The following is a 23,515-nucleotide window of genomic DNA, read 5'->3' as shown; positions in this document are numbered from 1 at the left end:
CGCGGGCCAATACAAAGAGGCTTAGTCCTCAACGCAGCAACCACCGGTTCAACTCCGACCTGCGGCCCTTTGCTGCATGTCATTCCCCCCCTCTCTCCCATTTCAAGTCTGAGCCGTCCTGTCGGAAAAGAGTAAAGATTCTCCAAAAAACAAGTCATAGAATAGTTTGTTGAAAAAAAGTCATGAAATAGTTCAAGCATGGTATGTTGAAAAAAAGTCTACATACTTAATAACATAATAAAAATAACATAATAAAAAAGTCATAGTATAGTATGTAGAAAAAATCATAGTCTAGTATGTCAAAAAAATCATAGTATCATAGTAAAGTATGTTGAAAACGTCTAAAAAAGGCATAGTGTAGAATTTCCAAGAAATAATAAAAAAGTCATTGTACTTACTTTACTTTGTTATTCCCGAAGGAAATGTTAGACATAGCGTAGTATGTTGAAAAAAGTCATGAAAAAGTCCTAGTATAGTGTGTAGAAAAAGTCCAAGTATAGTATGTTGAAAAAAATCATAGTACAGTGTGTTATCTTTTTCACTTTGCAATACTTTACTTCAAAATGAATCACTATGTAGAAGGATTGAACACACAGCCTTCACTCTTCAACATATTCTCTTATCTCCCTAAGGTATACGACTTGACACACAAACCATTGTGTCTTTGTGATAGTCATAGTATAGTGTGCTTGACAAAAAGTCATAGCATAGTATGTCTAAAAAAGTCTAAAAAAGGCATAGTGTAGAATTTCAAAGAAAAAATGAAAAAGTCATTGTACTGTCTTTACTTTGTTATTCCCGAAGGAAATTTTAGTCATAAGGTAGTATGTTGAAAAAAGTCATAGTATAGTGTGTAGTCTTATTCACTTTGACAAATTTTCACTTCAAAACTAATCACTATATAGAAGGCTTGAACACACAACCTTCAGTCTTCAAAGCATTCTCTCATCTCCTTAAACTATACAACCTGACACACTGACTTTTGTGTCTTTGTGATGGTCATAGTATAGTATGTAGAAAAAAGTCATGAACAAGTCATAGTATAGTATGTTGAAAAAAGTCATGAACAAGTCATAGTATAGTATGTTGAAAAAAGTCATGAACAAGTCATAGTATAGTATGTTGAAAAAAGTCATGAACAAGTCATAGTATAGTATGTTGAAAAAAGTCATGAACAAGTCATAGTATAGTATGTTGAAAAAAGTCATAGTATAGTATGTAGAAAAAAGTGTAAAAAAGGCATAGTATAGTATGTCAAAAAAGTAATAAAGAAGTCATGGTATATTATGTTGAAAAAGTCGAAAAAATATCATTGTATAGCATGTCAAAAAAATCATAAAAAATAATAGTATAATATGTTGAAAAAGTCATGTAAACGTTATAGTATAGTATTTTGAAAATGTCCAAAAAAAGTCATAGTTTTGTATGTTGAAATATGTTATCTTAGTGTAGTGGTATAGTATTTCGAAAATGTCAAAAAAGTCATAGCGTAGTATGTTGAAGAAGATGAAATCATAGTATATAGTACAGTATTACACAGTCATAGTATAGTATTACAAAAGATATTAAAACACACAACCTTCTTTTTCCCCAAACATCTTATCACCCTGAGCTATCTGACCTGTCACGCATGTGTCTTTGCACTAATGATCTCAGTACGTCATTACAAGTTATAATATACATAGTTTCTTTATGTTTAACAGCTCTGTATTGATGTGTTATGTATTCTATAATAGTTGTATGGCCTGGCTCAGGTTAAACATTTTGTGAAATGTGAATAAACACAAACAAAGAACAACAGAGAACTTTCTTTTATTATCCAGTTTGACAGTCAGTCCCAACAGAAAAAAGAAAGGAATAAACTATTTTAATTTTTGTTTTTGATTAAGTGTTATTGGATAGACAAATAAACTCCAGTACTTTCCAATACCGATATCAGCATTTTAGGCAGTATTGGAGGCTTTTCCGACGCTGACATCAGAGCATCTCTAGTATAGTATGTTAAAAAAGGCAGAAAGAAAGTCATAGTGTTGCATATAGAAAACAGCCAAACAACATTATGTCAAAAAAGTCATAAAAAAGACTAATATTAGCATTTTAGGTATTTTCAGTGGCTGATGCAAGTATTGGAGAATCTCTAGTATACGGTATTTAAAAAGTCAAAACAAAGTCCCAGTATAGTACGTTGAAAAAAGTCATAAAAAGTCATAGGATAGTATGTTGAAAAAAAGTCAAAAAAATTCATAAAAGTCATAGTATAGTATGTTGTAAAAAAGTCATAAAAGGTTATAGTATAGTATGTTGAAAAAGTCATAAAAAGTCAAAAAAGTCATAGTATATGTTGTAAAAGTCAAAAAGAGTCAAAAAGTCACAGTATAGTCTGTTGTAAAAAAGTCATAAAAAGTTATAGTATAGTATGTTGAAAAAGTCATAAAAAGTCATAAAAGTCATAGTATAGTCTGTTGTAAAAAAGTCATAAAAAGTTATAGTATAGTGTGTTGAAAAAGTCATAAAAAGTCATAAAAAGTTATAGTATAGTGTGTTGAAAAAGTCATAAAAAGTCATAAAAAGTCAAGGTATAGTACGTTGAAAAAGTCATAAAAAGTCATAAAAAGTCATAGTATAGTCTGTTGAAAAAAAGTCATAACAAGTCATAGTATATTATGTTGAAAAAAGTCATAAAAAACATAATGAAAAACAAAAAACATAATGAATATGAGGACAAAACCTTCTGTTTTCAACCCGTTCTCCTGTGCTATCTGCCTGACACACATTAGGACTAACTGATATTTAATGGAGTAATTCTGAAACAAATGTCATTAAAATTACAGTATATCACCAAGTCATGAAAAAGTCATACAATACGTCAATAATACATAATACTATCACTTACAGGGGTAATTCTCATGCCTTTAATGCATTCTATTTTAGTTTTGCTACATTCCAGATTTCAGGTGATACTTTTGCACATTTACTTGATTGACATTTCCAATATAGGAGTTTTAATAAATGCAATGTAATGGATAACCATATGGCAGTTATTTATTGAAAAACACACTCAAACACTCATGAAAGCGCACACACACGCCAACGAAAAGAAAATAGCAAAAAAATGGAAAAGCAAGAAGCTCCATAAAACAATATTTAATCATTCAGCATTGTTTTTATTTCACATTTCTGACTTTGGCACCTGTCATGTGTGTTGTTTTTCCTTTTTTTTCTTCTTTTTTTTTACAAGCTCAGGCGGCTGTTACAGAGAACACAGCATGGGGGGGGGGTGTGGGGGGGGGGGGGATTTACAGAGCGTGTCCTCCCCAGGTCGTGCACTATTCACAGGGATAAAATACCCCAAGGTGTAGAGTGTGTGTGTGTGTGTGTGTGTGCGTGTGTGTGTGCGTGTGTGTGTGCGTGTGTGTGCGCGTGTGTGTGTGCGTGTGGTGTGCGTGGTGTGGTGTGTGTGCGTGTGTGTGCGGTGTGTGTGTGTGTGTGTGCGTGTGTGTGTGTGTGTGTGTGTGTATATGTATGACTCTATATTCCTCTCCACTGCTGCTACCACCAGAGCTGCTGCCACAGACATTGACTTTTTTATTTTTTATTTTTTTATTTTTTTACAGAGCCAGGACCTCAGAGTGCCCTCTGAGTTTCTCTTTATGAGCTCTAGCTCATCCCTTGACTTGTAGAGAAAACACGAGCAGAGCGGGCTTTTACAGGACTCCTGGGGGAAACACAAGAAGGAGGCTGACAAAATAACAAGAGAGAAAATTAGTTTGAGGTTTCTGCTGTCTGAACTCTGGAGCATGGCAGGAGAGAGGAGGTTAGAGTGTCTGTTTCCTGAAGCCCTTCACCCTTCAGCTGCCTGGGAGAGAAATGTCAGGGCTGCATAAGGATTATTTTCATTGTGATGTTGTTTTGGTCTATGAATTGTCATAAAATGGTGAAAAATGTAGATCAGTGTTTTCTAAAAAAAAAAAGCCCGAGATGACGTCCTTAAATGTCTCGTTTTGTCCACACCTCAAAGACTTTCAGTGTACTGTCACAGAGGAGAGAAGAAACAAAACAAAAAAATCACATTTAACAAGCGGGAATCAGAACTGGTTTGGCTTTTATTCATAAAAAAATGAGTTAAACTGATTATCAATAATCAAAATTGGAAAGAATTGGAAAGAATAACCCGCTGCCATCAGAGAACTCAAACCAAAGTGACTCAAACCACTGAATCGATCATCAAAATAGTTGGCGATTGATTTAACGGTTAATTCCAGATAATCTTTGCAGCTCTGGAAATGTTAGAAAAGAGTTGATGAAGATGAAGAGAAATGGAGGGAAGAAGGGTGTGAACTTTCCCCCACCGACACAAGCTCACTTACGTGGGCTCCCTCCTCCGCATGGAGTCCCGGAGATAAACACGGCTGTTCGTTTAACATCTTTCACCTCTTCCCCTGACCTCATTTAATCCCTCTGTTTCCCCTCTAACGTCCATCCTCCTCCTCTCTCTCTCTCTCTCTCTCTCTCTCTCTCTCTTGAAAACATCTCTTCTTCACTTCTACTTCAGCTCCTTTCTCTCTTTCCAGCGGTGTGGTCTGTTTAAAGGAAAAGTCCTGCGTTGGAAATGTTGCTCGAGTAAAAGGATGTAAGTATCATCAGGACAATGTACTTAAAGTATTCAAAGTAAAAGTACTCAATGCGGAATTTTTTTTTTTTTTTAAAGCTGGAAAGGATCCAAACAGTTGTGTGTTTGATCTTCTCAGCATTTCAGCTGGACTGGAAACTGTCAAATTGTTGGTTAGTTCAATTTAGAATAAAACGTAGTTTTGTGTTTTGTGTGCAGAAATCCTAATGTGTAAAGTAACTAGTAACTAAAGCTGTCAGGTGAATGTAGTGGAGTAAAAAGTGCAATATGTCTCTCTGAAATGTAGTAGAAGTAGAAAGTGGCATGAAAAGAAAAGACTCAAGTAAAGTACAAGTACCTCAACATTTGTACTTTAACCTTGTACCACGTGCGGGTCAAATTTGATGCGTTTTCACGGTCCCATATGTAAATCGTACCAACACCTTTTATTTTATTTTATTTTGAACAAGGCTTCATGATATCCCCAGAAACAGTTTTACCAACAAAACAGAAGATGGTGTCACAATTATAGTAAATTCTATAAAGAATAAATAATATATATTTTTTGTCAAATATGCCCCAGTGGTATATTCTAAGATAAAAAGGTCCACAGGGCCAAAATAATAACATTTAACCCTTGTGTTGTCTTCCATTGGACCATGCACATTTTGACTTTTTCTGACGTTTTTGTCTCTTTTTTCAACCCTTTTGGTGCTTTTTAAAAAATGTTTTTGGCCCCTTTCTTCCCATTTTACACTTCCTTTCACTACCATGTATGAACACCCTTAACACCGACTTATTACTAGTTTAACACTTATATTTGGAATTCATGGTCAATAAAACCTTACTTATAGGAAATTATACCTAACCCTGGAGATAAATTTTTTTTTGAATTATTCACACTAATAATAACGGAAGGATAATCACAGAAGGGTTCAATCAGGATACTGTTTTGATTTTTTCTTTTTTAAATGGTAAAAAATTGAACAAAACACCCCAAATTTAATGAAAGTAGGGATCTGATCTTTTGTTGTACTTGCAATGACCGTTGTAGGGAATCATGCGTGTTATTTTTTGGTAGTTACAATAAGTAATGGGATCAACTAAAGCCATATTTCTGATACAGACATTTAGAAAACGGGTCAAATTTGACAAGAAGACAACACAAGGGTTAAAACAGCGTTTGGATACAAATGCATACATAATAATATATTATTATTATTATTATTAGCTATGAGGTTGTATTTTTTGAGAATTGAGTATATTAAATCATGGTTCCCATCTGACCCGCACACACAAAAGATGTGATGTGTGTGCAGCGTTGCAACCCATTACAAGGGTTAAGTACAGTACTTTAGTAAATGTACTTAGGTATATCCCACCACTGTCCAGATGTTGGGCCCTGCAGCAGCAGCAGAGAACGAGAGGACCTAGTTCTAAGTGTTGGAGATCTCCAGCGTGGACAGGAATGCTGCGTCCCCATCCGTCTCCATCAGCAGGGACGCGTTTGTTTGACTTGCGATGTGATTGTGTTTTCTCTGCCCCACACCTGCAGCTTCCTCTGAACCATGTTCTCCCAGCCCTGCCCCTCCTCCCGTGGACTCTCTGGACTCTCGCCGATCAATTGCTCGAACGTGGAAAAACACTCATCCAGCTGCTACTGCTTCTCCTTGTGTGTCATATTTTGGGCTCGGTGTTTCCTTCAGGGGAACCGAAACCTGCAGGGGGGAGCGCTGCATCTCAGCATACAGAAAGGGTTTTCACCAGGTTTGTGGAAGGTGTAGGTGCACGTATTTGGCGGGGGGGTGGGGGGGGAGTTTAGGGGTCCTTCTTTGAGGAAGTCATATGTTTTTTAATGAATAAATAAAATGCAACTTCACATTCTGGAGCATTATTATCACCATACCTGTGTCTAAAGCGTTGGGAAAGCTAGAGCAGATAATAACTAAACTTTTCAAAAACACTCAAAAAGCTTAAAGGCAAAGCTTGCTAGAAGTCCAGTAATCACAGTATTTAGATTAATATTAAAATCACAATTATTTAACACAATCACTCATTGACTTTTGGTAAGATGCTGTGTTTACTGAACTTGAAAAAACACAAACAGTGGAACAACTCCACAGTGGAGACACCTTAAACTTTGAAATTTCCCTTAATGCTTTTCCCATTTGAACTGTTTTTTCTCGTTCAGAAGACAAGACAAAATAAGAGTTCACTTGTAAAATAATTGTTTTACTCAATTACATTGTTTTTGTAATCATTAGGAGCTGAAACTGATATCGGCATTACATTTGATTAATTGCACAGCCCTAGAAGTCCACCAGGAACAAATTAGATCTGAAAAAAGTCCTTTAGTTAGTATTGAATCTTACATTGGTATACCTTTCTGGGCCCAAAACTGTTAAGTATATAAGTATATAATGTTCTTTACATGTTGGAGAATACCTATTAGTGGATTTTATACTCACAATCTCAGAATCTGGGTTTCTTGTATTTAAATTCACAAACAAAGATGGCTTCCACGCACAAATATTACAATTAATTATTTTGTTCATTTTGAAGCTCACATTGACATTACGGGGTCGGGCCGATGGTCCCACAGCCCGATGCTCCCACATTTCTGAGATTTTTCTTGACCCCAAATCAGGAGAAAAGGGCGACACAATCCAATACACCTGAAAATCTGATTTATGAAAAAGGAAATGGAACATAGGGCGTACTTTTGAATTAAATCTTAGAAATGTGGGAACACAGGCACGCTCTAGATTTTGCATTCATTCGGCCTTAGGCGGTGCCCAAAACGGTTTGGGGTGCTGCGCCTAAACCTTGTAATGTTAATCCTCGTGTTGTCTTCCCGTCAAAATTGAAAGTCAACACTTTTGTTGACGCTTTTTCAACAACGTTTTTAACTTTTTCTTACGTTTTTGTCCCTTTTTTTCAATGTTTGTCACTTTGTTTTTACGTTTAACCCCACGTAACACTTACTTATTAACTTTAGTTTCACAGTTATTTTTGGAATTTATGGTCAGTGAACCTCATTTCTAAGAAATTATCCCTAATGTTTGAGTTAGAAAAGCAGAAATTAGGAATTATTTTGACTAAAAGTAAAGGAATGGATGTTGATGGATAATCACAGACTGGAATATGTCAACTTTTACTCAATACTATTTCAAAAACACTTCCATTTTTTTTCTCAAAATGCTACAAAATTGAATAATAGGACCCCAACAATAATGAAAGTAGAGATTTGTACTAGCCAAAGAGCGTTGTGTGGAATCAATCATGTTATTTTGGGGAATTAAAAAGAACATTGATACAGGAAAACGGGTCAATCTGACCCGAGGACAACATGAGGGTTAAGGGAAAACCCAGACACAGTTTTGGGGTAGTTTTCTAATCCAATGAAGTCATGAAACAAAGCAGACGTGCACAGGGCATTGACAGCTCCTGTCTCTTTCTGCCGTTTGTTGTCACTCGTGCTTTGATTGACGGCTGTGAAAAGCCGGCCTCTGGGGGAGTGTGCAGTCGTTACTGGAGGGAGGCAGCTCATGTGGGATCGGCATAAAGTAATTAACCTCCTCTCTGTGTGATGCTGATGTGGTCTCTCCAGTCTGGATCTGAGCGGGCATTGTGACCCCCAACAAAACTGCTGTGCAGATCACACGCTCCTCTCATTGTTGGATTTATCAGGCATCCAAAACCCCGCCCTCATTAGTCAATGGCACTCAGCAAGTTGTAGCGTCTAATTCTGAAGGGGCCGCCCAAAACTTATCACCCTTCATTTCAACATGGTGGGCCGCCCCGTCGCTGAAACCCCTCTCAAGCTGTTCCAGACATCTGACAACAGCCACGTTTATTTATTGACTTCATTTTGCTCACGGGGCGGCCTTTGCAGGGCCCTCGAGTGATGCACAGTTAATGTAGAACTGCTCGTTGCTCGCGAGTGTTTTTTCACTCCACCTCCTCCTCCTCCTCCTCCTCCTCCTTCTTCTTCTCTCCCTCCTTTTAAACTGTTCTTAAGTGTTTAAACACTCGGGTAATGGCGTGCTGTTGTGGAAGTGAAAAACCATGTGGGATAAAAGAGAAAAAAAAGGAAAAACATCCATGTGGGCTTCCCCCCCCCCACACCCCCCTGAGGAGAGAGTCAACCACAGAGGATGGGATGAGAGCGAGGAAGGCCCTGTTAATCAAAATGAATGAGCACCTCTCAGGGCCCTGGTGTCAGCAGGGGCCACAGAGGACCTCCACACACACACACACACACACACACAGACACACACACACACACACACGGGATCATGCGGCTCTGGGTGTTAAAAGGAAATCCAGGAGCTTTCATGCACAAAGCTATCAGCAAACAGAGCTGCATTGCCGCCAGTCTGTAACGCTGTCACTCCCCGATATGAGTTGAGAGCAGATTTGAGTCACGCATGCGTCACTTTGCGACAAGTAGCATACAAGATGCTAACGAGAGACTTCTGTAATATCAACACAGTAAAAATAAACCTACTTAATGAAGTTGCTTCACTGTTGGCTACAAGTTAGCATCAAATACAACAAAGGCTGTCAGTTGAATGGTGTTTTAAGCTAATGTTAGCAATCAAACAACCATAGATAACTTCAACGTTTCTGAAATGATTCCCATCTTCTGTTATTGTTTGAGCGTTTGAGAAAAGTTTATTATTTCATGGATTTCACAAATTTCAGTGTGACAGTTATTAGGGGTGGGAATCAACAGTCATAAAAAACATAATGGGCTCTTCAGAAGACGTAAGTATCTTTACTTAAGCCTCTGCAGGGGAAAGTCACCGGACGACCAAATCTGCTGAACATGGTCATACTGGGAAATACAGAGAGTTGTGTGGAGTTGATAGTTTTAACTAGCTTTGTAGCAACCCATTTGGCAATGGCTTGAATGTAACAGACATTCATTAATATCAAAAAGTTACACAACTAAGCTTTAATATGGACAGAGATTAGCTCAGCTACTGGAGCTAAAACTCTTGTGTGGGCTGAGATCTTTTTTTGTTTTAAAATGCAGCTTAAGAAATGAAATTGTAGCCGTTTAGATGTAACCCATGGTAATCCTACCTAAAAGATAATAACCAACCCACCCACTGCTTGTCATTAAATGACATTCAGGGATAATCAGCTGTTTCTCTTTTACAGATGGCATATTCTTTGCAACTCACTCAGCTGGAGAGTTAATATCTACCCTAAAACACAAGAAATATGAGCTATTTTGGCCCGAGATAGTCTGATAAGTGTTTTCATAGGCTAAACAGACATTACATTAACTTGAAATAGAAGAGGAGACATTATCGCCATCATTTTATTAAAAGAGCCATAAATATTGGTGGCTTACATTACCCAAAAGTTATTATTTTATTACTGTCTTCTGTCGGTTGAGGCTTATCATGTTTTTGCTGTTTTTCCTTTCCAACTGATTGAATTTAGGCCCTTTCTCTCTCTGTCTCTCTGTCTTTCCTCTCCCCACTGTTGCCCTTATTCCGCGCTTCACAGAACGCCTTCAACTCAGCAGCTTTTTCAAATTTGGGGCTTGCGACACTCAGCCAAAAGCCGCAAATTACCCCCCTCTAGCAGCAGCGAATTAGGAACAATTTTGTGTTAGCTATAAAAAAGAGAGAGAGAGAGAGAGAGTGAGAGAGAGAAGTGAGGGGAAAATATAGCTTACACCAGGGACCACCAACAGAGGCACCACGGGATGAACGGGCTCGTTGGCCGACAGTTTGGGTGGCAGGGCGGTGCTAGAAAGCAGCCTCAGTGATCTTCATAGCAATCAATCCCATCATATCACATCTACATAGTACGGCACAACATCCATTACCAAACACAAAGGCTTGAATTAGTGGATTTATGTTGCTGTTGCAGGATGTTTGCAGGCCTATGAATTGGCTTTACAGTTCCCCGGGCACACAGAGACCTGCAGCAATGATTAAAAAACCAAAGCAGGACGGTCCTCTGAGCACCCGGCGTTATTCACTCTCGGGTGACACCGAAAGGGGAAAAGGATTTGTATGAGGTGACAATCCACCGGCTGGATTTTTCATTCTCTCTTTCGAAGAGGGTGGGATTTTTGATTTCCCCCACTGTGCGGTTGGTCCTTAACTCTGAGCGAGCATTAATGTAAAAAGAGTCTTTTTTCTTGTTTCTTACAAAGCGTGAGGTTTGGCATGCCCACTTAATCTGCTTCCATTGAGCCAATCCATGTTTTTCCCATTCTGGCACCCTCACTCTACTCCCTTTTAAAATCCATGTCCAAGTTGTAATATGCCACTGCAGACGTTATTGAAGGGGGGAAAACCAAATGTAATTGGGGGCGGGGGGAGGGGGGGGGAGAAAGTGCAGACAGAGACAGGGAGAGAGAGGTAGAGAGTGAACAGAGAGAGAGTTTCTAGCTCCTAACTGGCTGCGTCCCCTGCTCTTCATGACGATGCCTGGTGTGGAAGGCAAACCACTTTGTCTTCCTCAGAGATCAGTCAAAACCAGGTTAGGGTTACTGACTCTCATTAGGGGGGGGGGGGGCGCACACCGGCCGCCAGGCCTTGGACTGTACGGCTGAAATAAGAGCCTGCACGGTTACAGCCTGACCCCTCTCTGACACATCTTGGCTCAGATGTTAATTGTGCTTCCTGCTCCCCTTTTTTGATTAACAGAGACTTTAAAGTCTTTGTTTGTCTGGCTAATGGCTCTCATTTAGAGCAATATGCGGTTTGTGGGGGCTGTCCTGGGTGACATCACGCACCCGCTTGCCTTTGATCTCAGGTCTGTAAAAGGGGAGCGTTGCTGTTGGTGGTTGGAGGCCCTTGTACCTGCAGCGGGTATATACCTCACACGCCGACGCCAATGCAGGCACGTGGTGGTGGTGGTGGTGGTGGTCCCATAGACTATAAAAACAATGGACGTAGACTCTGTGACGTCACCCATTGGTTTGTAGACTGCAGTTGTGAAGCAAGGGGTTAGCACTTAGTAGTAGTCTGGAGACAGAAGCGACCACATTTGGATAAAAGGGTGGAGCTGGGGAGGATGACGCGGCTAATAGAGCATTCCATTTACTTTGGAACTTGGAAGCCGAAGCTGTGAATGACGTCAGATTTTTATTGGTTTTCATTAGCTCTAGCCAGGCTAGCCGTTGTTAGAAATGCATTACACAGTGCAAACACATTGCGGTGTTTTTGTGCATACAAACAGCGTAGCAACATGTCCACAGATGGAGAGCACTGAGTGTACGATTCATTCAATGAGACACAAATAAGACAGAAGTGCTAATAACTGTATGTTGCTACTATAAACAGAATGAGAAATAGACATTGTTTTCAACGGAGACCATTGAAGGCTCTTAGAAGCACTAGAAGTGTTACTGCGCAGCCTCCAACTGAGTTTGACAATGTAGATGTGACATGAGCAACCTGTCTGAAAGTTGTAAGTCTTCTGGTAGCTGTGCAAGAGAAATCTCAATCATTCCCAATCAGCAGAGACGGAGAGCGTAGGTATATGTTAGGAGATAACATAGGCACAGGCTAATTACTGCTAACCAACATACTAGTTAACATTAGTAATTAAATCTAAACATCTAAGGTAAGTCAAAACTGCGTGCGAGCTTACCCTGTACTATACGGTAATTCCTCTACTGTGCAACAGAAAGTTATGTGGTTATGAAACAATCGTTAGCCTAATTTTACAAAAAGGTCTGCTACGGAGCTACAAGGTAATGGAGGGTTTTATACATTGTCGTGTTGCTTTAGAAATAAACAACGGACAAAAAGAGTCAAATGCAAAGTTATTTGCTGTCAAAGTGGCGCCAAAATGAATGGGAGTCAGTTACTGCAGGTTTCACAACTTTTGATACACGGTTGAGCCATGTTGGATTTTTAGATCGGGGTCCACGATGGTTGTCCGAGTTCCAAGCTCAGAAATCTGAGCTCATGGGGCGTGTTTTTTTTACTTTTACTTGGAAAAATCTGACTTCTGAGTGCTAATGCAATGCACTATAAGCCAATGTTGTTTAGGGTCTCAATTGCCCTGAGATAGGAGATTCAACCTCCAGGTACTGGCGCCATTCATCTGCACGTGTGGCAGTATACAGAGATCAATGGTCTCAAATCTGCAGACTTTGTCTTGAGTTACTAGCTGGCACTGCTAGTTGGCTTGGTTGATAGAAGGCTGAACAAGACATTTCTAGGCGACCAAAATATTCCAATTGCCTTTGATGAGTGAGAAGACACAGTGAGAGGATCAACATTTAAGATGAAAACATGGACAACTACTAAAAAAAAAGTTCAGGTATAGTTTAGTGTTAGCATGGTTAGCATGGTTAGCATTGCTAAGCCTCTGTCCTGATGGACAGGTCCTAAAGTACCCCCTGCTTTATCGTCTATCGTCTGAATGGGAAAATAATTTACTAAATGAAGACCCTGCTGTGAAGAAGACTTGTGATTGAGACCATCAACTCATTGTGAATATATTATATATTTACTGAAGTAATAAATCAAGTGAGATTTATTAGATTTCTTTTTGGAGCCAGTGAAGTCGGCCTCTGGTTTAAAAGGCACTTCCGCATTGGCTTCACTCTTCAGGCAATGGATTTGCCGCTTGGGTGGTACACAAAAAACCTGGAGGCGGGTTGTCGTGGTAACGCCAAGCTTGGCGGGCAGGGCGAGGGCATGAGGTTGCCAGTTGGGGACGAAAAGGGCACCATGAAGATTTAAAGTGAAGAGCAACAACAGATGGGGGGGGGGGGGGGGGGGGGGGACCAAGACCAAGTCCCACCCAGTGATTCCTGATTGGCTGCTTCACAGGCAATGTCGTAGAGCTAAGGCTCTATGTGCAATAAACGCTTGAATGCAACTGCAGATTTTCTGAAGAGGCCTAGTGGTGTCGTGCAATTCCTCCAGGAATTGGCGAGCAAAAACAAGCCATGGTCTAAGAGTAAGAAGATGATTTCTAAGAGGTTTAACATAGTTTGGTTTATGTGGAAATTATTAAGACACAATCTTCAAGTTTAGCTATTTAAAGGCTATTTAAAGAAGTCACAGACTTATGTTTGGTTCACTTCTCTTCCATCAGATCATTCACTCGCTTTTTGACTGTTTGCTTTCGGTTGCTGGTGTTTGTTTTTCCTTTCTACCTTTTCATTTCTCCATCCTTGCCATTTTATTGTTCCCTCTGTGCCCAGCTGCAGATCTCTCTCCTCTCACTCTCTCTCTTTATTTTCTCCCACTCCCTCTGAGCGCGTGGCTGAGGTGTGAGATCATTCTCCTTCTGGGTGGCTTTTCCTGCTATATGTCACTGTCATCTGTTGGCACTGAGGCTTGAGGGGGGGTCCCCCGTTTTCCAAAAACACACCACACTCCGCTTCACCACCCTGAGCATAATAAATTCTTGGGCACGAGACTGGAGAGGGGTGCACCAACGGAGAAGCGTGTTTTACTGGGCTTGGCAAGGTAACACATAGACCGGTGAGAGAGGGAAAGCAGAGAGAAAGAGGGGGAGTAGAGGTGGGGGGGGGGGGGGGGAGGGTGGAAGATTTATAATTGAATAACTCTCCGATGCAGGGCAGCGGGGATTGGACCTGCCAGGAAAAGCAAACACCAAGGAGCGAGTGAAGCCTGTGGAAATCAGCCATTAAAGTGAGAGGAGAGAAACCCTGAGCCGGGATGTGCCTCAGCAGGAAGGTGCGAGATTGACTAATGATAACTGAAAAACCACCACACCTTTACACTCCCCCAACTCGGATTCTCTACTTGCACAAATCAAACTCTGGAAATACAAATCAGTCTCTGGCAATCGGGTGTTCAGTTGCACACTAAAGCATCCCAATGTAGAGTTCACTTCATTGAGCAGTGTTACTTTTTATAGTACTGTTCCCAAATGTTAAGCACAACAAGTTGTATCTTAAAATACACAAGAATGTATTGTTGATTTGAATACAATAAGATGCATGACATTTTAAACTGCACATATTAACACAACATTTTAGCGCTGTCATTCAATTCAGATACTTTATCGCGATTGATTTAACATGATCGCGATTAATCGCTAATCCATCACACATGTTGTATCCGTTCTAAATGCACTTTACAAAGTATAGTTTTTCAAGTTTTAATGCACAAGTGGAGTTTGAGACTGGACGTACTCCGGTGGTGACTGAGTTCACATCGACAGTACACGTAAATATCTTTAGTTTTGTGGAGAGAAGCATCTGGAAGGGCTTTGCAACTCAACTTGCCGTTCAAAAGAAACTTTTCTTTATCCATTTCTGCTCAAAGAGCGTTGTTCCTGCTTGCCAGCCGCAACGTTGCTGCTATGTCGCTTCCTGATTTATTTATTTTTAAACTACGGAGCGTCCAGAGGCCCAAATCAAAGAACGTGCGTTTGTTAATCGCACGTCAAATAAATTAGTTGCGTTAAAAGGATTTTGTGTTAACTCATTTATCATCGTGTTCTCTTTGACAGGACTAGGAAAATTATAAAGAGCTAAAGACGATTATGACAGTTTGCAACCATACCTTATTTGGGCCAAAAGTGGTATAAAAATAACACCAACCCTGGTGTTATATTATGCCAAATGTAATGTGTATATACAAAAAAAAAAAAACACTATAGGGCAAAATGAACCTAGTAGCCATGGGTATGAAACCACCCAAGACAAAAGGTTTTAAATATAAAAAAGAACAACAACAACCCATTGTTTTGGGTATTCTACCAACCAGTACCGGGTAAAGTTACACCCAATGTTGCAGATTTGAGTGTGTAGACAGCAAAAGTCCCATAAAAAACAGCAGGCTATAAGAGAAGAAAAGGAAAACTATTTGAAGGGAATTTATTCCAAATTATGCATTTTTATTCCTCATGAAGCTCTGTGGAACAACACAGGCACATTTTCTTCTTCTTCTTCTTTGACCCCAGAATGCACCACTCTCGCTGCTTGGACTTTGGGTGTTTTGCTGTGGAAGCAGAAGGAGTGGAGCTGTACGAATGAGTTTATCTTGCCTGTTTGGCTTGGCGTTTGCGAGTGGAGAACGAAAGCACGGTACAGCGGCGCTGTTCGGCATGAACGGCACGCCGGCTGGGGCGACTCACTGTTACCAGAGAAATGAGCTCCACATCAGAGGGAAGTTACGACTTGCGATAACCTCAGGACTGATAATCCACGTGGAACTGAGCAGAAACACTGCAGCCAGCGGTATGCACCATTGACAGGTCGTCACATAAATGTCCATTCATCGTGTGATCAATCACCTTAATGTGGCCTCGTTCGCTGTGGGTGATGCATTCAATTTAAAAACACGACCCCCTCGTGTCAGATTCTGAGTGACTTTGCAGATTTACATTAAATTTAAGTTGGAGACGAATCATAAAGGACGGGGGGGAAAAAAGTATGGTTGAGAAACAGGAAAATCTTGCTGCCAATCGTTATAAGAAGAAGTTTTTACTCTTAATAGAAGTGAGGATTTAATAAAGCATGTCACACTCAATGACGCACAGAGGAAAAAGGAAAGTAAAAAGACTTAAAGGAGTGAACTGGCAACTTTTAAACCCCTTCAGGATGGAAACCTGACACACACACACACACACACACACACACACAGTGCGTGGCACTATCTTTGTGGGGACCCGTCATTGACATAATGCATTCCCTGGCCCCTTACCCTAACCTTAACCATCACAACTAAATGCCCAACCTTAACCCTTACCCCCCCACCTTAACCATGACCTAACCCTAATCCCAAAACCAAATCTTAACCCTCAAACAGCCCTTTAAAGTTGTGGGGTCCAACATTTCGGCCCCTCAAAGCTGTCGGGACCCCACAAGTATACTGGACTCCCCATTATTGGACCCCATGAATGTAGTTAAACAAGAACACACACACACTTACACACACAGACACATACACACACACACACACACACACACACACAGAGTGACATGCTTATTTTATCAGGTGCACCGGCTTCTCTTCCCTCCCAGGGTATAATCAACTCATTTGAAAACATATAAATTGTGAGTTGATTAAAAGAATATATCAGCAAGTTATATGACAGTGTGAAACTAATTAGCAAGAGAGTTCAGAATAAATGGTAAAAATAAATATTTACCTAAATGTTGTACGATGGATAAAGAGTTTTTAGTCGTAAGACTTCTGACCAAACCTGCCTCTACATCAACATTTTAACTCTATGAAATAATAACAATATCCATGATTGTATAATGGGAAGTGTTACGTATGTGGAACACACAGCAGTGTCGTTGTCAAGATAAGCCAAGACCAGGTCATCACCCAGACCAGAGGGTATGAAGACAACACATTCTCACTCCCATCTCGTTAAACACGGCCGCTTGGTCAGGTGCCTTTGTTGTTTGTTATTGACGCTAAAAGTCTCCTTTTGAAACTTGAAATGCGCTTGGTTGGGACTATCGGCGTCCATTTTGACGCTGTTACACTGTAACAAAGTTAACGTATAATTTACAGTAACTTACTGTCAACAATTGTCCACTAAGTTACTGTGAATTCTTTTTACAGTAAAGGTCCGTACTTCCATTTACAGTATTTTATGTATTCACTGTAAAATACAAATCAATTAAAAATAAGATTAAAAAAAGTAAAAACACAGTAGTTTACGTTACTATTTAAAAAAGTAAAAATACAGTAGTTTGCTTTACTATTTACAGTACTACAGTGGCTATATTGTGATTTTTTTTTACAGTAATGCTTTGACTACTGAGATTTCAACTGTAATACTTAGACTACTGTGATTTTGTCATGTCGACAAGGTTGTATTGTACCTTTACAGCATTCTACTGTAAAAATCACATAGAGTAGTGTTACTGTGAAATCTGAAGGAAATAACTGGAGATTTCACAGCGGTGATTTACAGTGTATGTTAAACAAAAGGTCGTGGGTTGGCTTACGTTTCCGTGACCTGTGGGAATAACGTGACAAGAAGAAAGCGACTTTAGGAAACACGGGGACACATACCCCGGTCTCCTGGGTGAAAGTCCACCACCCCCGACCAACCTCCCTGCGCCGAAATTTCGGCATTTCATACAAAAATGCTAGGGCTTTCCACAAACACGCAGCAGGGCGCCTTTCTCGTCGTATCAGACGCTGACAGATCAGGTTAACTGGTGCCTGTAAATAGTATTTTCCACATTTCATTGTGTCGTGCAGTGTGGGGCTTGCACCCGTCTGGTCTCGGCCTTGACTCGGTCTCAAACCCCTCAACGTCTCGCTGGTTTTGGTAATGACTCGGTCTCGGTTTAGGTGGTCTTGACTCACAGGCGTAGATTTCAGTGGGGAGCGGTTGGAGCAGGGGATATGCCCCCCCCCCCCAATATTTGGAAGAGGTACTGTAGATTTGTCCCCTTCAAAAACTATAAGACAACCCACTCTTCAACAGAGGTAAAAAGAACCATTCAGGGGGCTCAAAAAATGTACGAAAAACAGGAACTGTGTCTGCTTTGCTACATCGGGGGGTTAAATAACACAACAGGAGGGTGAAAAATAAAAACAGATTTATGTAGATTTAAATTTTGGAGCTTCTGGCTTTAACAATGTCTTATTCTCCAACAGATCTGTCGTTGAGATAAAAAAAAAAAAACATCCCAAAACACGTTGTGTGATGTTTGGAACAGGCCTATGGAGAATGCTTTGAACAACACAGGAATAATTCACAGAAATTAGGACATTTGCATCATATTTTGATGCATTCTGCAGAATGCCCCCAAAGTTATAATGTGCTACCCCCCCTTACACTGCCAATGTTGAAACAGAACCTGCACCCTTGTCTACACTGCAACTCCAACTCTTGAAAACTTCATCTTTTGAGTTCTGAATGTCCACAAGCTGAAAAAAAACATCTTTTTCTGTGTATTTGGTTTCCCAATCAGATAAACTCTAATAACAGAAGTGCTGTGGGATTTCAATCTCATGTCGGATCAGTTCCACCACAGTTCTCGCCGCACTGTTTGAGATTAGCAGTGTAAATAGTGGACATTTGGTTATGACACCCCAAAAAAAAGAAGAAGAGAAAACCTCAAAACAGATTGAATTTGATTCCTTTTTTAAAAGGCGCATCTGTAGAATCTTCTGAATGGAGCAGAGAAAACAGGGGGATACAGAGAGGATGTGTTCTCTGTATCTTTTCAGGCAGTTTAACAAGCTCCCCATCAGGTAACAATCTTTTTTATTTGTTTCAGCCTCTCTCTGGGTGCCAAAGTCTGCTAAAGAACTGAAGCGTGCGGTGTGATCCATCAGCCCCGTCCGAGGGCTTCAGCGCGGTAATCCATCTAAACCAGACTCAGAATAGAATTAAATAAATACTTCCATGCTCTAAAAACCTAGAATCGTTTAACTACTGTCAGTCTCACATGGGAAGCAGGCGCTGACTTTAAATGCAAAAGAAAGAATGGAGAAAATAAATCTGATATTCTGAGTTACAGGACGGAGAAAACGGGGCTGGAAAGTTGCAGGGTAGATAAAGTAATCACATGTAGAGTTACTGATCGTGTCTCCAGGTGAAATCACACGCAAAACCAGTGTTTGCTTCAGGCTTAGATGATGGATTAGAGTTGGAGTTAATTAGGCTGAGTTTGATCCCGCTGAACATGTATACACCAGCCTGTAAATTAAAATCTAACCATATATCAACATTATGAGTCAGAGGGCACAGGTGTCTCTGTGAAATGTCACTTCCAGCGAGTATTGGCACTTTTTAAGCAACAAATTGTTATTTTTAATAAATCAAAGTGTCGGATTGCTTCTTGAAAGAAAGGAAAAAAAGAATACATTGAGTTTTTAATTCTTGCATCAGTTACCAATATGAGATTAAAAAAAAACTGGTGCAGCTTATTTAGATGCAAGGTTAGAGGAATTTCAGAAGAAGTTGCCACTTTAAAATGAATACTTCTTTGCTCAAATTGTCTACTTTAGGATGTTTTTCAAACGCTCAAATAAGATGACAAAACAGATTCTTGAAACAAGTCAACCAACGTGTTTTCTAAACCTAGGTAACGTGGAATAATAAAAATAGAATAGGAAGAAGAAGTGATCCGCTAAAAAGGCTCTTTTATTGGAACATTTGGGAGGTTTTTATGATCTTTATGATCGAACAGATGAGATTACGGACTTGACATAAAAATGTGTTGGACAGATTTTCTAGCTGGTGCAGGCGGACAGGAGTGTGTGTGTGGCCCTGCGAAATAAGGCAATACAGGCATGTATATTTCTAGTTTTATATCCATGAAGAGAACACACACACACACACACACACACACACACACACACACACACACCTGTAAATGTACATTTCAGTTTTGATTAAGCTCTATTTTTGCTGTTTTTATATTCTCGTTTTTAATTATTTGTAACTGCTCTTTAGTGTTTTCTTCTAAGCATTTTGAATTATTGCTTATTGCTGGAATGTGCTGGAATAAAACTGCCTTCAAAGTTATTAATTGTTCATAATTTCGTGTTTAATTTAATGTGACAGAGTCAGACTTTGACACCAGGGTCTCTCCAACACTGACCCAACATGCTGCCCAAAGCTGCATCTCCTTTCTTTCCTTTTTAACATTGGAATATAATATGTTTCAAGATGTCTGTGAATGTTCCCAGTCTTCCGGGTCATGGGGGTTCTCTGTGATAAGCAAAGCCAACTGGACAGTTGCCTTTGAGAGAGAAATAAATACAATATATATAAGAGAAATATTTTACTACATTTTTTTTTTTTTGCAGTTTGAAAAGCTTTAAATAAATAACTTGCTCTCCGTCGTCGATCATTACGCGAATCCTCTGGACTACAAATACCGACAAAGATGTATTTTTTGCGTGTTTCTCTTTTATTTAATCGATTATTTGATGCGGAATTGAAGCACATTTTTACAGTTAGGCCTCAGAGACCTGCAGCTTATTTTAGTCGTCAGATTATTCTTCACTATTGTTTTTTAAATTATATTTTGTTTTTTGTTCCTCTTGTTTGTGATACACATTTGAATGAAGTAGTTTGGTTTCACTGCCATTATTACGAGTTATTATACCTAATTCATGACTAAATCAGTGCAGTAAGAGGAACTGAGGGTTAACACATGACATATTTAAGCAAGTCTGGCGTTTGGCTAAAGAAATAGCTTCTTATCACAAAATGCAACTGAACGCAAGGTTTAAATATTCACTTTTATTTGTATTCACTTTCCAAAAAAAAGTCAAAGAAACTCGTCATTTAAATATTTAAACAAAAGAAAAGAGGCCATTTTATGTTCACACAAAAAAGGGGTCTGCTAAAAGTTTTTTTTTGCCATAAAAGTGAGAAGGAGGGAGAGTTTTTTATAAACATATCTACAACATTCTTCGAAAGCAGATTCATCGCACTTATAGGTGGAGAAATTCTGCGTAAATGTCTCTGTTACCTGAGAAAACGCGAGTTGAAAGTCCGATGTGTGTGTGTGTTTGTGTGTTATTCGTTGTTAGCGATGTGTTTTGGCCAGGTCCACGGTGCCACGCTGTAGTTTCTGAAACTCCGGATGTAAAGTGAGAAAGTGCGGAGACGCAGCGGGGTGGAAGAGAGCAGGGGACGCGTAGGCGGCGCTGGAAGTCAGCGGAGAGGCGTACTGGGCCGGGGAGAAGGGTTCGATGCCGGGCTGCGCCTGGAGGAAAGCCTTGGCTGTGAGCGCGCTGCTGCGGGAGAAGAAGCTGGAGAGAGCCGGCAGGATGCTGCTGACAGGTGGGACGCCACCCGGGCCGCACGGCGAGTGCGCGTGGTGATGGATGTAAGGGTAAATCTCCAGCCCTGGCAGCTGCAGGGCCGCCGCTCCGAACCCGTAGGAGCCGTGCGCAAAGCCGCGCAGTCCGCTCGGCTCCAGGTGCTGCTCCTTGAGCGGATCGAAGCGGAAATGCTGCCGCTTGAAGCGCTTCCTCCGCCGCAGAAAACTCCCGTTCTCAAACATGTCCGAGGAGTTAGGATCCAGCGTCCAGTAGTTGCCTTTCCCAGGGTTCCCCGGCTCCCTGGGCATCTTTATAAAGCAGTCATTGAGCGACAGATTGTGTCTGATAGAGTTCTGCCAGGCGGGGAATTTCTCCCGGTAGTACATGAAGCGCTGGCTGATAAAGTCACAGATCTCGCTGAGGGTGAGTCGTTTCTTTGGACTCTGCAGGATGGCCATCGTTATCAGAGCGATGTAGGAGTACGGAGGCTTCACCGCCGCGGGACCTTTGCTTTTAGCCGGGGAAAGGGAAGGAGACTCTGGGTCAGGGCTGGAGCTGTCCCGCTCTTTGCTCGGCAGGCTGCTACTGCTCCGCGAATCATCCACAGGTAAGAGCTGCTCCTCTCCGCTGTCTTTGACTCCTTCCCCTACTACGTCGATGACAATATCCTCCATGATGTCCAATGTCATAGTAGATGTCCGCGGGTAAAGCCAACACCACCTGCCAACAGGTGGGAGAGAGACAGCTTCTTCTCTTCAATGCGAGGGTTTGTTTATTTGTTTTTTTTTACGCACGACTCATCTCCATTCACAAAAAAAAGGAAAAATCCAAACACAATGCCCAATCCTCCTACTTTCCCCACATGCAAACCCTCCAGACCACGCGCGCTGATATCCTTTAATTTGGTGAATAAACGCGCAAAAGAGCCTTTCAGCCTGCAGCGTTGAGTGCTTGTGCGTAAAAGCGTAAAAAAGTGTGCGCGTCCTCTGAGGTGTCCAGCATCATCTGTAATCTGTTGCTTTCCTGTGTGGGTCGGGTGGATGTGATGTCACGTTGAGGCACGCGGGGTAAAAAAAAGGGATCCTGACCAATGAAAACGACTCAAAGGGTGTCGAGAAAGGCCTCCCATCAGTGCGCTATCATCATCGGCTCATCGGGTCCAAGTTAGAGGAAGTTAGAGATCCATCCACTCAGGGGAAACCTCCTGATGAGCAGGACATCAGAAGGAGAATATTAATAGAGAGGAGCTCACAGTTTGTATTCAGGCTGATGAGTTCAGAGTTCAGAGTGGCATCAAATATGTGAAATTGTAACAATCCATTTGAATAAAATTAAGACAAAATAAGATATTTTCCTCACAGCAGAAAGTCACATACTTGTTATTTAACTGCTCTTTAACGTATAATTAATAAAGTATTATAATTTTCCAAAAATGGGCTATTTCATTGTTATTATGTATGATTTAATTTTTTTTTTTAATTCTGTGTAAAAAAAAAATCTGAGACATTTTTTTGAAAATAACTTATTTTTATTTTGCATCAAACCATCTTTTTGTTCTGTGTAAAAACCTGACAAATATTATTTTTTTTAAATAACTTTCTGTTTGATTTTATATCGACCGTTGTTGTTGTTGTTGTTGTTTTTTTTGGGGGGGGGGGGGGGGCGACTAGAGGAAAACTTTCATCCAGCGCTGATAATGGTGATAGAGAACTTTAAAAAATACTTTTTCAAATTTCCAAAATAAGACGATACTCACTTTAATGACACCAAATCCTGATCCTGAATTTAAAGACTGAGGAGGAAAATCCCCAAACGCTTCTCCACGTGAGGCAGGGACTCACACCTTAATCCCCCTCGGTGCTTCTGCTGCCGCTCTTTACGCACACTTGATGCACAATTACATGTTTTCAGGCGCAGAGGATCAAACTGGAATGACTGCCAAAGTAATAATTAGTCGCCTGCATGCGTGGTGACTTCTTTGAATCACCTGATAAGACGGTGTGGCTTCTTTTTTTCCCTAAACTTACACGCAGGCGATCGTTTCCCTGAGAGAAATATTGATAAATATCCCCATGTGTGAAATGGAGAAGAAATAATACTGGATGTTCGCTCTATAACCTGAGATCTTGTGGGTTAGAAACTCTACTCCCCCCGGTCAGATTATCTGCTTTAATAATGGGCA

The 23,515-nt window shown here is 40.5% G+C and overlaps 1 protein-coding gene across 1 annotated transcript; it reads right to left on the bottom strand.

Annotated features, from left to right (window-relative positions):
* Window positions 1–20,958: 20,958 nt before the first annotated feature.
* foxd7 (forkhead box D7) lies at window positions 20,959–22,378 on the bottom strand. Its single transcript, XM_032536581.1, has one exon. The coding sequence runs from the start codon at window positions 22,020–22,022 to the stop codon at window positions 21,096–21,098; it is 927 nt and encodes a 308-aa protein (XP_032392472.1). The 5' UTR covers window positions 22,023–22,378; the 3' UTR covers window positions 20,959–21,095.
* Between the last annotated feature and the right edge of the window lie 1,137 nt (window positions 22,379–23,515).

The sequence above is a fragment of the Etheostoma spectabile genome, chromosome 15, assembly GCF_008692095.1.
Source record: "Etheostoma spectabile isolate EspeVRDwgs_2016 chromosome 15, UIUC_Espe_1.0, whole genome shotgun sequence".
NCBI lineage: Eukaryota > Metazoa > Chordata > Actinopteri > Perciformes > Percidae > Etheostoma > Etheostoma spectabile.
The sequence above is the reverse complement of the archived record's forward strand: the minus strand, read 5'-3'. Positions and strand labels throughout refer to the sequence as shown.

Excerpts from the sequence above, each read along its gene's own strand:
- foxd7 (XM_032536581.1), bottom strand. The coding sequence starts at position 22,022 with ATGACATTGGACATCATGGAGGATATTGTCATCGACGTAGTAGGGGAA.